At 30.6% G+C, this 14,099-nt stretch overlaps 2 protein-coding genes across 2 annotated transcripts; one reads left to right on the top strand and one right to left on the bottom strand.

Moving 5' to 3' along the window:
- The first annotated feature begins 1,904 nt into the window (after positions 1-1,904).
- Positions 1,905-4,106, top strand: LOC107918084 (multiprotein-bridging factor 1a). The gene is made up of 4 exons (XM_016847590.2): positions 1,905-2,197; positions 2,375-2,458; positions 3,610-3,692; positions 3,797-4,106. Exons 1-4 carry the CDS (start codon positions 2,056-2,058, stop codon positions 3,914-3,916), a joined length of 429 nt encoding a protein of 142 aa, XP_016703079.1. The 5' UTR covers positions 1,905-2,055; the 3' UTR covers positions 3,917-4,106.
- A 6,881-nt stretch (positions 4,107-10,987) lies between these two features.
- LOC107917927 (tubby-like F-box protein 7) lies at positions 10,988-13,884 on the bottom strand. The gene is made up of 4 exons (XM_016847343.2): positions 13,360-13,884; positions 12,494-12,581; positions 12,032-12,161; positions 10,988-11,758 (listed from the first exon to the last, which is right to left on the bottom strand). The coding sequence occupies exons 1-4, from the start codon at positions 13,735-13,737 to the stop codon at positions 11,185-11,187; spliced, it is 1,170 nt and encodes a 389-aa protein (XP_016702832.1). The 5' UTR covers positions 13,738-13,884; the 3' UTR covers positions 10,988-11,184.
- Between the last annotated feature and the right edge of the window lie 215 nt (positions 13,885-14,099).

Below are 14,099 nucleotides of genomic sequence, written 5' to 3'. Positions count from 1 at the left end.
ATCATCGAAAAGATCGAAGTTTAAACTCGTACACAATCTAATCCTATGGCATGCCAATTATATTTGACTTTTCCCGAACAATTAATAAGGTAACCAATGTTCAATAACATATCATTACATATTTAATATCATAATTTCATATAATTTCCATCATCAATTCATATTACGAATCATTTAACATGTTCATATCATTCTTATTTTTACTATGTTCCAAATCAAGTCAATCTCCGACATTCAATTTCATCAAACACAATCAATTCATGAGACAAGTAATGATCTTATCTTAATAACTAATATGCAACAATCATGTATATATATGTTGAAATTAAATCATAAAAGTACAAATTGAATTTGTCACTTGTCTACGACTCTCATATTTCCCTCGCGAGGCTCCTCGTCGTCTTTACTCTTTAGCTACGTTCAATAATGCAATTATAAAATAATGTCAGTTCACATCCCAATCACATTAAAATACATAGGCAACATATTTTGTAATTTAATCAATTTAGTCTTTATACTCGCTATACACATATTTTTTCATATTTAACATCGGATCAAAATCCGATTTCACAACCTTTCATTAGAGATCCTATACTTTTCATTTACAACATAATTTCATGAGTTTTCAATTTAGTCTCTAATATTTCAAAGTTATCTAACAAGTTTAACTTAATTTCTAACTTAATTCTTATCATAAGTTAAGTTTATTAGCTACCAATTTCTTCAAAACGATCAATTTTATTTTAATGGCAACTTGATAAACATCTAACAATTGATCAAATTAACATATGAAATAGCTAGATTAAACTCCCATGATCAAGAATTTATAAAAATCAAAGAAAAAGGCTTGGTTACCTTTGAAAATTAATGGTTCAAGGTATCTATCGGAGCAAGCACAGTAACTAATTATTCGTATTATGGAGGCCCATTAAGGGGGTAGATGTTGGCCACAAGTTTTAAAGTTGTTCCATACCCAGGGCGAAGATCAAATCCTCGACCACTAGTTAAGACAAGAAAAACTCTTACCATCTCACTTACTTCTCGTATTTAGTTGAAACTTCATCTTTCATTCCACTAAGTTGCCATATATACTTAGTTTAGTATTTAATTAAACTAGTTAATGATAATTACTTAGTTAATCTTATTTTATATTTTATATTTTTTAATTGTAATTTCATTAAATAAACCATCATTTCCCACTAACTTATAAAACAACAACGATTTAGTAACTATTTTGGTCCTCTAAATTATTGCTAACTAGGTCCCCAAGTATTTTTTAAATTAAAATTTAATACGGGTTAAATTTTTACAATTTAGTCTCTGAGCTTTAATTAATAATTTTCTCGGTTAAATTATTTAACCAATCTTTAATATATTTTCATATTATCTCCATAAATCTTTCTATTTTACTTTTACGAACTCGATTTATGAAGATGAGATTTTAAAAATGCATTTTTCGACACTGGAAAAAGTCGGTTAATTACAAAGTACATAATATGTGTCTTTAATTATTCATATTAATCTATAATGAATAATTTTTTATTATGATTTTGTCTAAAAAATGATTATTTAAATGTCAATTTAGTTTGCTTAATTATTATGATTTTATATAAATATTATCGGTAGATGTTAATTCTATAATATAGTATAAAATAAAGAGAAAATAATTTAACTAACATTTAAAGAGTAAAGATTAAAGCGTTCTAAAAAAAGAAATAGGGTAAAATATTAAATTAAAATTTTCATTATGACTTCAATTATTCAAATAAATATTTTTTTTTTAAAAATCTTACCTATAAAACAAATCTATCTGAATTTTTGGACATAAGCCCAAATCAGAACTCAAGCCCAACAATGTTTTTAACTTTAGTGATTATCTGCCACGTCATCTAATAATAGTTAATAGTAAATGGGGATAATACCTCGTATAAATAGACAAAGCCCCTTTGCTTTTTTGCTGCATTTCTGACCAAGGAAGAAAAATTCTCTTCCTTTTTTTATTCCTTCCTTTTTCCTTTCATCCAATCGACCAAATTCAGAGCTTACAAAAGAAAAATGGCCGGAATCGGACCTTTAACGCAAGACTGGGAGCCCGTCGTTATTCGGAAAAAACCCCCAAACGCCGCCACCAAGAAGGATGAGAAAGTCGTTAACGCCGCCCGTCGAGCCGGTGCCGAGATCGAATCCGTCAAGAAATGTAATTTTTTCCTTTTCAGTTTTTTAACTCTTTTTTCTTTTGGGAAAACTGCGTTTAGTCAGATCATCGGACTAAATACCTAACTTAGATGACAATTTATTATATCGATTAGGGTTTTTGTTTTTAGTGAAAATAGAGAATAATAAAAATCTAATTTTGTTGATGGGAATTTTGCAGCGAATGCTGGGGCGAACAAGGCAGCATCGAGTAGCACTACTTTGAATACAAGGAAACTTGATGAGGAAACTGAAAATCTTGCTCGTAAGAAATATTTTATTCCCTTTCATTTAAATTTCTATTTACCCTATTATAACTAAGTTATATCTGAATTATAAATGAATTTTTTTATGTATGATATTCCCAATTTATTTCTCAAAAGAGAATGATAATTTTAAATTTGAATGTATTGTTTTTTTAAATAAATGATAATTTTAAATTTGAATGTATTGTTTTTTTAAATAACGATAATAAAATCATTTGTCTATAAATCTGTGTGTTCTGATGGATTTTAATATTTGTATGCTACTAAAGTAATTGTTGATATAAATTTTAAAGTATGTTTCAGAATATGTAATCCTCTTTAACTAGTAGTTTTGTCTTACTAGTCTAAGCTATTAAAAAATAAGAAAAAACTTTGCATATCATTGGGGATAGAGAGGTTTTATGAATTTATTTTTATTAATAAGTATACTTGTGTGCCCTTTGATTTTTGCTTTTTGCTTTCTTTCGTGTGTTTAGGAACCGATATGAGCTTTTAATGCATCTATGCATGCTTTGTAAATTGTCTTGATTAGCTTCTCTTTCTTTTGTGAATTTATTTTTATTAATAAGTATACTTATGTGTCTTTTGATTTCCGTTTTCTTTGGTAAGTTTAGGAACGGATATGAGTTTCTAATGCATCTATGTGTACCTTGTTAAGGTGTCTCGACTAGCCTTTCTTTGTCTTGTGAATTTAATTTTATTAATGAGTATACTTGTGTATCATTTGGTTTCCTCTTTCTTTCGAGTTTAGGAACTGATGCAAGTTTTTAATGCATCTATGTATGCATTGTTAAGATGTTTCGATTGCTTTGGAAGATCAATTATGCTTTTATGATTTTATCTACAATTGTTTTTCGTGATTTTCAATTTTACAACAACCTTGGTGAATTACCTGATTACATGTTTTTGTAGTTTCCTTCAATCTCTTATATAACAAGTGAGATGCTTTTTTATTTACATAATTGGCTATTATGATATGATCCTAATCCTGGCCTCCGATCAATTTGTTTAGCTTATATGATTACTGTATGTGTTCCTCTCCGCCCTACTTGCTCCATATGTTTTCATCAGTTTTAAACTTTTGTACACCTTTGGTTTTTAATCAGTGTTTCTATTATGATTTTTGATCTGTGCTTGAATTGATGAACAGATGAAAGAGTGCCAACTGAACTGAAGAAAGCCATCATGCATGCTCGAATGGAGAAGAAACTCACCCAGTCTCAACTTGCTCAGGTCTCTCTCATGTATCTATGTATATGCATGATGTGCACTCCCCGAGAGTGTTATGAGTCTCTATTGTTAAGTTCTTTCGTTAAATCTTTCTTGTCATCTTACAGATGATCAATGAAAAGCCCCAGATTATACAAGAGTACGAATCCGGAAAAGCTATTCCTAACCAACAGATTATAGGTAAACTCGAGAGGGCACTCGGTGCAAAGCTGCGAGGGAAGAAGTGAGGAGGGTCTTATCGTTAATCAAACAGAAGTTGAATATGGGGTCCAGTTCTTGAGTCCTAAAAAATGGTGATGTAAATAAATGCACTCTACAGTTACTATGGCTCGCATGTAATAACAGCGTCTTCGATGTTATCTGAAGACTATGACTATGACTGATGAAATGAAGTGTGTTCTTGACTGTTGCAAGGGATTCTCTGTGCTATTTATATTTTGCTTTTGTGAATTTAGAGTAAGACACACTCCTTTGATGAACAGATGATGGTTTCTACAATTAGAAACACCAATAAATTTGTTTTGGCGTAAACTTGTTGCAATTGGAATTTTGTGCTCGGAATCTAGGGATCATGTCTTAAAAACCAACAAAATGTTGTAGAGAACTTCATGAAACTTGCTTCGTGCTTCATACTTTAAAGTGTGAAGGTTTACTTTGGAATTCCAACACTTCATTTCTTTTAAAAAAAAAGAAGAAGTTATTTGGACTCTTTATTTGTATTCAACACACTTTTGGGTTGTTTGTATGTGATATTCTTCTCAAACTTAGATTCTAAATGGATCTTTAAGTTATTAAGTTATGCAAATCGAGTCTTTAAAGTATTACTCTCGTATTAATTAAGTCTTTCTATTAGTCTTATCAGCTTTAGTATTAAATTTTAATTTGAGTATGATGTGAAACAAATTTAAAATATATATGTAGTGTTTAGTACTTTTTTATGCATGATGTCACTAGAATATGCTTTTCTCGAAACTTTTTTTTTTTGAAAAAAAATGGGGATCAACTTTTAAAACGAATTATGGAGTCGCCATCAATCTTTTTTTGAGGTGTAATCAAATCACCTCAAGATTGATCATTTTAATAAAATATTTGATTTATTAAAATAAAAATTTTAGGCTTACGAAAATTGAGAAAAAAGAGCTCGAGAGTCAGTTACGCATGAGAAAGGGTTAGCACTCTCGCAACGCCCAAAATTGATACCGTATTGATCAATTATCGTCCTAATGTTGAAAATTTGAAAAAGATTTTGAAATACAATTCCTTCGAAAACGTTTAGATATCTTGAATTGGACATTGAGATTCTCTCGTTCAGTATAAAATATCATATCCAGTACAGCAAGATACAACACTTCGAACCCTCGATACAAGATCATCCTCTGATTTCCAAAACTCATGCATTTGAAATTTTAAAAGGATATTTAGCTATTTGGTCATACGGTAAATCAAAACCCAATACGATTGGGCACGATTTATCGAATTTTCAAATACGAAATATTGGCTTATTTTCGAAATTTTTTGAATAATAATATCAAGTGCAAGAGGTGTATTTTTTACTTCGAAACCATGATATGCGAATGCAATTGCCACGTAAATAAGATCGAATGCACTAATAACACAATTTGTGATGGTCACCTAATAAACATTATTTACAAACTAACATGAGAATCAAAGACAAATGAATTAAAAGACATATATAACAAATTTAAAACAAAGCAAATCGAAATAGAGGGTAAAAACAATTTGAAAACGATAATAAATGAGTTCAAAATAATAATGTGAGGAAAGAATCTGAAAATCAATAATATACAAAATGATTTTTTTTCAAAAAAAATATATGACAAAATCTAAAATAAGTAATGTATATACATATATAAAAAAGCGAAATAAATCACATTACGCCCTGCAATTTGTATTTGAATTCCTTTTGTATCCGCTTGCTCAGTTAATTCAATAGCCTTTTTCATTGCCTTTCGAAATGAAACTCGATTCTTTAATTGTCCGGCTATAAATTCGGCAAGAATATTAGGGTGCCCATAAGGATTTCCAATTCTTGTAATGGCAATGTTGAGTTTTCGGTTCATACAATTAAGTTCTTTTTGCACATTCATCTGTAGTTCTTCGAGTTTTCGTGGCTTATCTTCAATTAATAATTTAGGAAATCCCATATAGATTATCACCTAAATTAGATCCAGTCTTTTTTGAATCTCTATACGTGCAATTCCCTCGACATGAAGAAAAGTTCAAAATAAACAATAAATACATTTAAAATAAATAATTTGTATAAGAGTTGGAAATAGATATTATGTAAAAATCTGAAATAAATAAATAAAATAGAAATTTGTAAAAAAATGGAAATAAAATAAATGAATAAATACAAAAAGGAAAAAATATAATAATAATAATAATAATAATAATAATAATAATAATAATAATAATAATAATAATAATAATAATAATAATAATAATAATAATAATACAAGTTTTAAAATCATATAAGAGCACATAAATAAATGAATAACAACACGATATAAATAAATAAATAAAATGTTAATAACAAGAGTAAAAAAAACATATATAAGAAAAATAACAATAAAAATAATATTAATATATAAATAGAAATAGAAATATAATAATAGTAGAAATATAAATTGATAAATAAAAATTAGATAAATAATAATAATATTAGAATAAAAAATGAATATAAATAGAAACATAATAATAATAGCAATAATATATTAAATTAGTTAGTTTGATAATAAAATAGCGAAAATAAAAAAAGATTAAATTGAACCTTGAAGCAAAATTTTGGGGTAAATAAAAAATAAATAAAAGGAAATGGACCAATTTGAACGTGCGAATAACAAGGAGGGACCAAAAGGGAAATAATCTCCACCCTCCAAAACGCACAGCTTCAAGGAAGACTAAAATGTAGTCAAAACAAATTTTAGGGCCAAAATTAAGAATAACGAAAACTTAATCGCAAAACAATAAAAAAATGGAAGGACTAAAAGCAATTAGACGAATTTAGAAAAAACAAAAAAATTGAAATGAAATTGACAAAATTCCCACGTAATTGAAAGAGAAAAGAAAATAATTCAATTCCAATTGAAATGGAAAAAGAGAGAATAATCCAATTCCAAATTAAAGTGGGAATCCAAAAGTAATCCATCCCCTTTCAAAGAACAAATAATCCAATTCCAAATTAAAGTGAGAATCTAAAAGTAATCCATCCCCTTTCAAAGAACAAAATACCCCTATTTATATACATGGGGTTTACTAAAAATAGCCTAAATAATTTAATAATAAAATAAAAATCATATTTTCCTATTTTTAGCCTTTTACCAAGTCAACAAATTTTGATAACTCCTTGACTTTCTCTGTAAAGGCCTAATTTTCAGTGGTGTCGGAAATGGTGATTTGAGATCACTAAATCCGACAAATAAGATTGAACAATATAGTAATTTAATATTTATGAGTCAAGTAAGAATTTAGAAGAATTTGTGAAATGGTGAAATTAGTGAATTAAAAGAATTTATTAGGTCAAACGGGTCAAAAACGAGGTATCGAGACATCGAATTTGAAAATCAAGCTATAAATATTTTTATAAATATTTATGAAGTTTCATTTAGCTAGTATTAAAGTTTGGTTAATAAATTTTAACGATTAGGTAGTCAATTAAATAAAAAAGACTAAATTGTAATAAAAATAAATTTTGCTAAAATGATTAAATAGCTCAAGTGTTAAAAGAAGGAAGATTTAAAGGGAAATTAAGCCTAAAAGTGAATAAGCTGGATGGCAAAGGCAAGAAAATCAGCAGAAAAATAAGGGAAATAAGGGCAAAATTGGAAATTTTACAACTTTAACATATAAAATAAGAACAAAATTGAAGAATCTAGAGATCTCTTCATATTTTATCAGCCAAAACGCCATAGAAGGTCTGGAGAAAGCTGGTTTTTCATATTTTTACATCATATCAAGAAAACGAACTAAATCGTGGAAAGGAGAAAATTCAAGAATAGTCCCTGAATTTCTACGACTTTTGCAAATTAGTCCAGGTAAGTTCATATGGCAAAGTTCAATGTTTTGTTATGAAAATCTTATAATTGTTAAAGTATTTTATTGTTGATGAATACTATCAATTTGCATTAACTAATAAATAATGTGTAACTAAAAGTACAAATTAGTAGGAACAATGGATTTGAGTGCTTCTATTCTGTGACCCTGATGAATTGACGAAAACTATGTGATAAGTGCGCCCGTTTAAGACCATAGCTGGGCTATGGCATCGGTGCAATGTGATAATGTGACTCCGTATAAGACCATAGCTGGGCTATGACATCGGTATAATGTGATAATGTAATTTCGTATAAGACCATGTCTGGGATATGGCTTCGGTATGATATGTGAACCGTGTAAGACCATGGCAAGGCTATGGCTTCGGTGTGTGATGCGTAACAATGTGAAAGTCCATAGTTTACTATGGCAATGTGATAATGAAGCACTCAATTCTCTTATTGTTCCCTAATTTGACAATGAAGTAAATGAGAAATGGACCTAAGGGAGTTAAATTGTGAGTAGCCATATGGAAATTATTCCAATGAGTTATTAATGAAATTGTGATTTGGAGGATGAAATAGTTAAACTAATAGATATATGATTGTGTACAATATTTGATAAGATTTGTGTTTTTATGCCTATGAGCTTAATAAGCTTCAATAAGCTTACTTGTGCGTGTTTGATAATTTCTTTTGTAGATTGAATTAAAGAGAAGTTGGTAGATCGGATCAACACAACAAGGCACACTATTCAGATCAATTCCGGTAGTTTTTGTTTTATGTTTAAAGATTTATATGGCATGTATAGAGTTTGAATGAATTGAAGTAAAGATGTTATAAACTAGTTAACAATATTTGTACTAAAACAGTTTTTGGTAAGTAGCAGTAGTTTGACTTTAAAAATTCACCATAAATTGTAGAAATTGAGTTAAGGGCTGAGAAAAAAATGAGATTAAAACCTAATGAGTCTAGTTTCATATAGAGGAAACGGTGCATGCAATTGGATTTTATGTTATGAGATATTTAAATTGTTGTGAGACAGAGTCTGAATGACTTTGAGCTCCCTTGTTCTAATTTGTAAATATCATTAAAAATTGCAAAAATATAATTATGAGTCATACTGTATATGTATGAATTCCTCATTGGGTATATTTTTAAGAGAAACAAACGGTATGGTTATTTGAATTCTGTACAGGGAAAAATTTGGTTTGTAGTGCATAGGGGTCAAAGTAGCCAAACCCTGAAACATGGGAGAATTTAACTAATAAACTGTACTAATTGGACCAACCAAAAATGATATAAAAAAATTGGTAAGTAGATATATGAGTCTAAATTCGGGGAAAATTTACGGATTTTGATTTCGAGTTTTATAACTCGAGATATGATTTTTTTAGCAACTATGACGCAGTTGGACAGCTTGTCTGAAAAGTATGATATAAATTATCTGAATTTGGTTAAGTGCTCAAATAAGTTTAGTAGTGCCTTATGCTCGACTCCGGTGACGGCCTCGGGTACGGGGCGTTACATTCTCCATCTTTTTGATTTGGCCACAATTTAATGATTGTCTTTCAATTTGGCCCTTTTTTAACTTGTTTCCGACCGATTGCACCATTTGGCTTAAGTTATTATTTTTTTGGGGCCCAGGCCAAAATTTACCTATTACAGCTTTGAAATGTGATAATTATTCTTCGAAGGTATTGATTAAAATTTCATGGAAGTTGTATTCTCACATTTAGTTCACCAATTGTTTTCCTAGAAATATAATAATAATTAATGAATTTATCCTTATTAAATAAAGATAATATTCATAAATTTAATTTATAATAAATTTTAATCTTAAATATTTGAATTAAATATTTAATAATAAAATTTAAATTAATAATCTATAAATTATTTTTAAATTTATAATTTTAATTGAAAACAAAATTATTTAAAATTTGTCTTGCATATATTTTCTAAACAATAATAATGCATATAATTTTAATAAAAGCTAACCCATAAAAATATAAAACTTGTGAAAAATTCGTTGAAGTAATAGAAAAAATCAAGAGAAAGAATGTAATAGTTTTTTTTTCTTTTACTATTATTAAACCCTAAATCAATATAAAATAGGGTTACTTTTGTCTTAATATTTTTTTTAACTTTCCAATTTACTATGTTTATGGAAAAGTAATTTTTAAGAGAAAGTTAAAAGTTCAAGTAAAGTAAATAAAACTTCACAAACCAACGTATATTTTACAAAATGATAACATCCGCACTCAAATCAATAGGAAAAATTTTCATTTTCACAACCCGATCTTCAGGTCGTCTTTCAGAACCTAATGCCCTTTACGATAGGTGCTAACAGCTTTCTACTAGTTAAAGTAGCTTAGCTCGAACCCTTCTCATGGGATTGGCTTACCTCACTTTCAAGCATCCATTGGATCAAAGATCATCCATTGGATCAAAGATCTTTCTTCCTTCCCTCACCCGTCCCTCGTCTCACGTGCTCTAATCCTCTGAGCTATAAGCCACCTCGTCTATCATATGAAACCTCACTATAAATCAAATTTTGAACACATTCATATGGATTACAAGAATAACTTTTTTGGTTAAGAATAGAGACCATGTCATTAAAATTTAATAGGGTTATTTTTTCATTTTCCTAACATGTTAGATTCAAGTTGTCCAAGCAATTTAAGTACAAATGTTTAGATTCAAGTTGTCCAAGCAATTTAGGTACAAATGTTTAAATGGCTAGACTAATAAATTAACCAAATAACCTGATTGATATGATATTGATACTTTAAAAACCTAAATAGAATGCTTTAAAATTTGAGAATATTTGAGAATCGAGAACTAGTTAGTTGTAATTAATAATAATTTTGAAGTACTATGATATATTTCTGTCACTAAATTTCTTTTAAAGAAAATTCGGTTCTCATATCCAGCCTTTTCCTCAGAAGATTTCAACAGAAACCCATCAATTTTGGAAACCTAAAGCTTCTAACTTGTCAACAAACATGGCGGCCCGAATGCAATGTTCCAACCATTCGAGTGTAAATAAAATACCAAAAGGAAGAGTTAACAATACCAAACAAGAAGTACTAATCACATGCTTTTGTCGATACTTTCCCTATGAACACCATTCCCAAAGAAATGCTTTTTTCCAATTCAATTCCCAAACCCTGCCCTCAAATTTGAAGGCATGAGAAACCACACAAGGTACTCGCATGTTGATGCAACTAAAAATCCAAAGACATGTTTAAACCAATAATTTCAGCAAATGTTATTAGATACAAAGAGAAAACATGTACATGATTTTGATTTTGTCTCACCAAGCCAAGGCTCTCCAAACGTTTTTCAAGTGACATTTAAGTAGAAAAAAAATATTATATTAAAACATGTAGCACAACTTGTTACTATATATATGTATATGATAGTACATAAACATAGTAAAATCATTCACAAGCCAATTTTGTACCAAAGCTTGTAAGGCAGATGGCAAAAGCAAGAAAAGCCGATAAGGGCTGCCTATAATCCATGGTGAATGTATCATCCCCTACTTTACCAAACTGGAGAACGGTTTCCTCCTCTTCTTTCCCTCCCAGTTGGCTCTCTTCAACAGTTGCAGCCAGCTGAAAGTTTTTCACGGATGCTACAGTTACCCGACCGTGGAAATTTAAGCACCAGCACTGTAAATGTTCGTGCCATCTTGGAGCTTTGTTTCTCAAAATTGTATGACCGGATGAGGCATGCTCGGGCATTTTCATCTTGATGTCATCTAAATACTTCTCATCAGCCATATCTTCCTGCATACGGCACTGTATTGAGCAAACCATCCTCCTAGGACCTCTCGATTTCAACAGATTGAACTTGTAAGACACTTGTCCAACCTCAAAATTGCCAGCAGGAACTTGGGGGCAGATTTGCTTACTTGCAAATCTGCGACTTGCTCTGCTGCTCGAGGGCTTAGCACCACTGTGCGGTGGCTGACTATCATAGATTTTAAAGTTGGTACCTAGAAAATCCGAACTGCAAAGATTTTAAATTTGTGCGTCAGCTTAACTTTTTAATCTGAACCATAAAGCATTCTATTTTTGTTGCATCAAGACAAGTAATAGCATCATAAATATTGTTCCACAAAGATCCTTGAAAAATTTTCACTGCCACTAACCGTATGCAATATATTCAAAGAGGAGATCCTGTAATCAGAGTTCTAGAAAGAGACATCACAAAATACCTCTACTAAACTTCATGAATGCCATTTGGCCAAAAAAAAAAAAAAAGGAATCATGAGTGCCGTACCTTAACTTCCCGACATAGGCATTACTGCCTTGAGATAGTTCATTTGGATCAAGGGATATAATATACTCAATATGAGCACCATGTCGATATCTTCGTGCTGCCAATAGAAACTTCCCCTTCTCGGTGAATGCTGACAAACATCAGGAAAAGATTAAAATAAGGTAGATTTCAACCACTAACAACTAGCATCATCCAGTTGCACGTTGACTACAAAAAGGGAGAACTACTAATAAGATTAGCTAACATGGGCATGCTCTCAATTACTAAAATTGAATAACAAAGAGGTCTTAGTATATAAACAAAAGGTAACAAGAGAAAAAAATATATTGCATGTAAATTAAGGAGCTTTGACAAAGTGAATTATGTCCCTTTTAACCCATTTTTCAGCATGTATTACAGCATATCAGACTAATTTACACGTCTTATCATGTTTTGCTTGTGAAAAGAGAAAAAAGTACTTACATGGTGAAAGAGCAAGATAAAGGAAGAATGTTGAGTTTTTTTTGTTTCGCTTTATAATACACTGGTTAGGAAACTCCCGTGGACCAGGCTGCATTAGCGAAAGGGAACAAAACCATCAGCCCCAAAACTTACGAACTTGTTCATCAATTGACAACTGTAAATCCTAAATGCATTTCATATTCATAACCAGTAACCATAAAGCAGCTCAAATTCTGAAAACTCCACTTCAAACCAATAGCAATAAGCTAATACATTTAAATATCGCAAAAGGCAAAAATTCAACACTCATTTCTTTTTTTCTCCAATTTGCGAGACTTTTGAATAAGCTATTTTCTGATTATTGCAAGTGCCCAGAAAACAATTCTAACCCTCAAATGATAATTTCCTTATATATCACAAGAAAAAAAAAAGTGTCATTTCTATTAGAAGTAAACCATGCTATGCTAAAAATTGACCATGCATGAAGTTTAACTTCCAATCACCAATAAATGTTCAAAAAATGTCATTTGATTCAACTTTTGAAACTCTATACCCAGCACATTTCCCCCCCAAATAACCCAATATACAGATAAGAAGCACAAAATAATTTCCTAAATTACATACCAAGATCAAAATGCATCGAACAATAGCAATAATCAGTAAAGGACATTACCATAACTAGAACCCAAACAAATGAACAAAAATAAAGACTAATTCTACATCAATTCCCCACAAATCATTCCAATTCGCAGACATTTAAAGTCTAAAAAAGTTAAAGTACCCTAAATTACGAATATTTGAAACCTTAATGATACTTACATACACTATCAGATTACGGAATTATATCTCAATTTCAATTTCAATAAAAATAAAAATAAATAAATTACCTGCTTAAGACAAGAAGGAAAAGTGATTTTGCCGCTATTTTGAGAAGAAGCCTTAACGATCTCTCTCGTAACTTCTCTCCACTTCTTACATACGCAAGCGCTCGAAACCACGTTTTTCCTGTCAGGCCACATTTCTTCACTCGCTTCCACACGCTCCATGATCTCAACTAACAATTCCGGCAGCAACGTCGACCATGAATCCCCTCCATCCTCCGCCGACGGCGGCGGCGAAGACGGTGATGGCGTAGAAGAAGACTCCAGCTGATTCTCCCTGGTTGAGACTGTTGTTAACGCCGCCGTTCTGGCAGACAGTCTCAATGATCTCGAGAACCTACGTGAAAGGCACGAGGTTTTCCTCATCGGAGACGAACACGACATCGTTTCAAAGACTCTGTTGTTTGTATATTTTTCTTTTTACACTTTTGAGAGAAGAGACTCAGAAAGGGGGATTTTATGTGAAAAAAAAAGGGTACAAAAAACGGAAAAAATAAATGGAGGATAAATAAGATGACGGTTGCAAGAATAACAGCGCGGTGAGCGAAACCGAAGAGGGACAAATAAGATAGGGAGACAATGTGACTTGGCAAAATATGATTGGCATTGATCAGGTTGGTGAGATTTGGGATTTGTTTTAATTTTTGACTCGGTCCCTTTGAATCGATAATCCTAAAATGTTTGTTTTATGCCCTGTCAGTGTTTTGAATTTTGAGTATGTTGAGTTGTCATTTGTTTTTTTTGTT

This window comes from Gossypium hirsutum, chromosome A01, assembly GCF_007990345.1.
Source record: "Gossypium hirsutum isolate 1008001.06 chromosome A01, Gossypium_hirsutum_v2.1, whole genome shotgun sequence".
In the NCBI taxonomy this organism is placed as follows: domain Eukaryota; kingdom Viridiplantae; phylum Streptophyta; class Magnoliopsida; order Malvales; family Malvaceae; genus Gossypium; species Gossypium hirsutum.
Note: the sequence above shows the minus strand (reverse complement) of the source record. Positions and strands in the feature narration are given on the sequence as shown.

What these genes read in the sequence shown, in the direction of transcription:
- LOC107918084 (XM_016847590.2), top strand. Translation starts at nt 2,056, where the DNA reads ATGGCCGGAATCGGACCTTTAACGCAAGACTGGGAGCCCGTCGTTATT. An exon ending in GATCGAATCCGTCAAGAAAT is followed by an intron (nt 2,198 to 2,374) that starts GTAATTTTTTCC and finishes GGAATTTTGCAG; the next exon opens with CGAATGCTGGGGCGAACAAG. An exon ending in GGAAACTGAAAATCTTGCTC is followed by an intron (nt 2,459 to 3,609) that starts GTAAGAAATATT and finishes ATTGATGAACAG; the next exon opens with ATGAAAGAGTGCCAACTGAA.
- LOC107917927 (XM_016847343.2), bottom strand. Translation starts at nt 13,737, where the DNA reads ATGTCGTGTTCGTCTCCGATGAGGAAAACCTCGTGCCTTTCACGTAGG. An exon ending in TTATCTTGCTCTTTCACCAT is followed by an intron (nt 12,162 to 12,493) that starts GTAAGTACTTTT and finishes GATGTTTGTCAG; the next exon opens with CATTCACCGAGAAGGGGAAG. An exon ending in GCCTATGTCGGGAAGTTAAG is followed by an intron (nt 11,759 to 12,031) that starts GTACGGCACTCA and finishes AAATCTTTGCAG; the next exon opens with TTCGGATTTTCTAGGTACCA.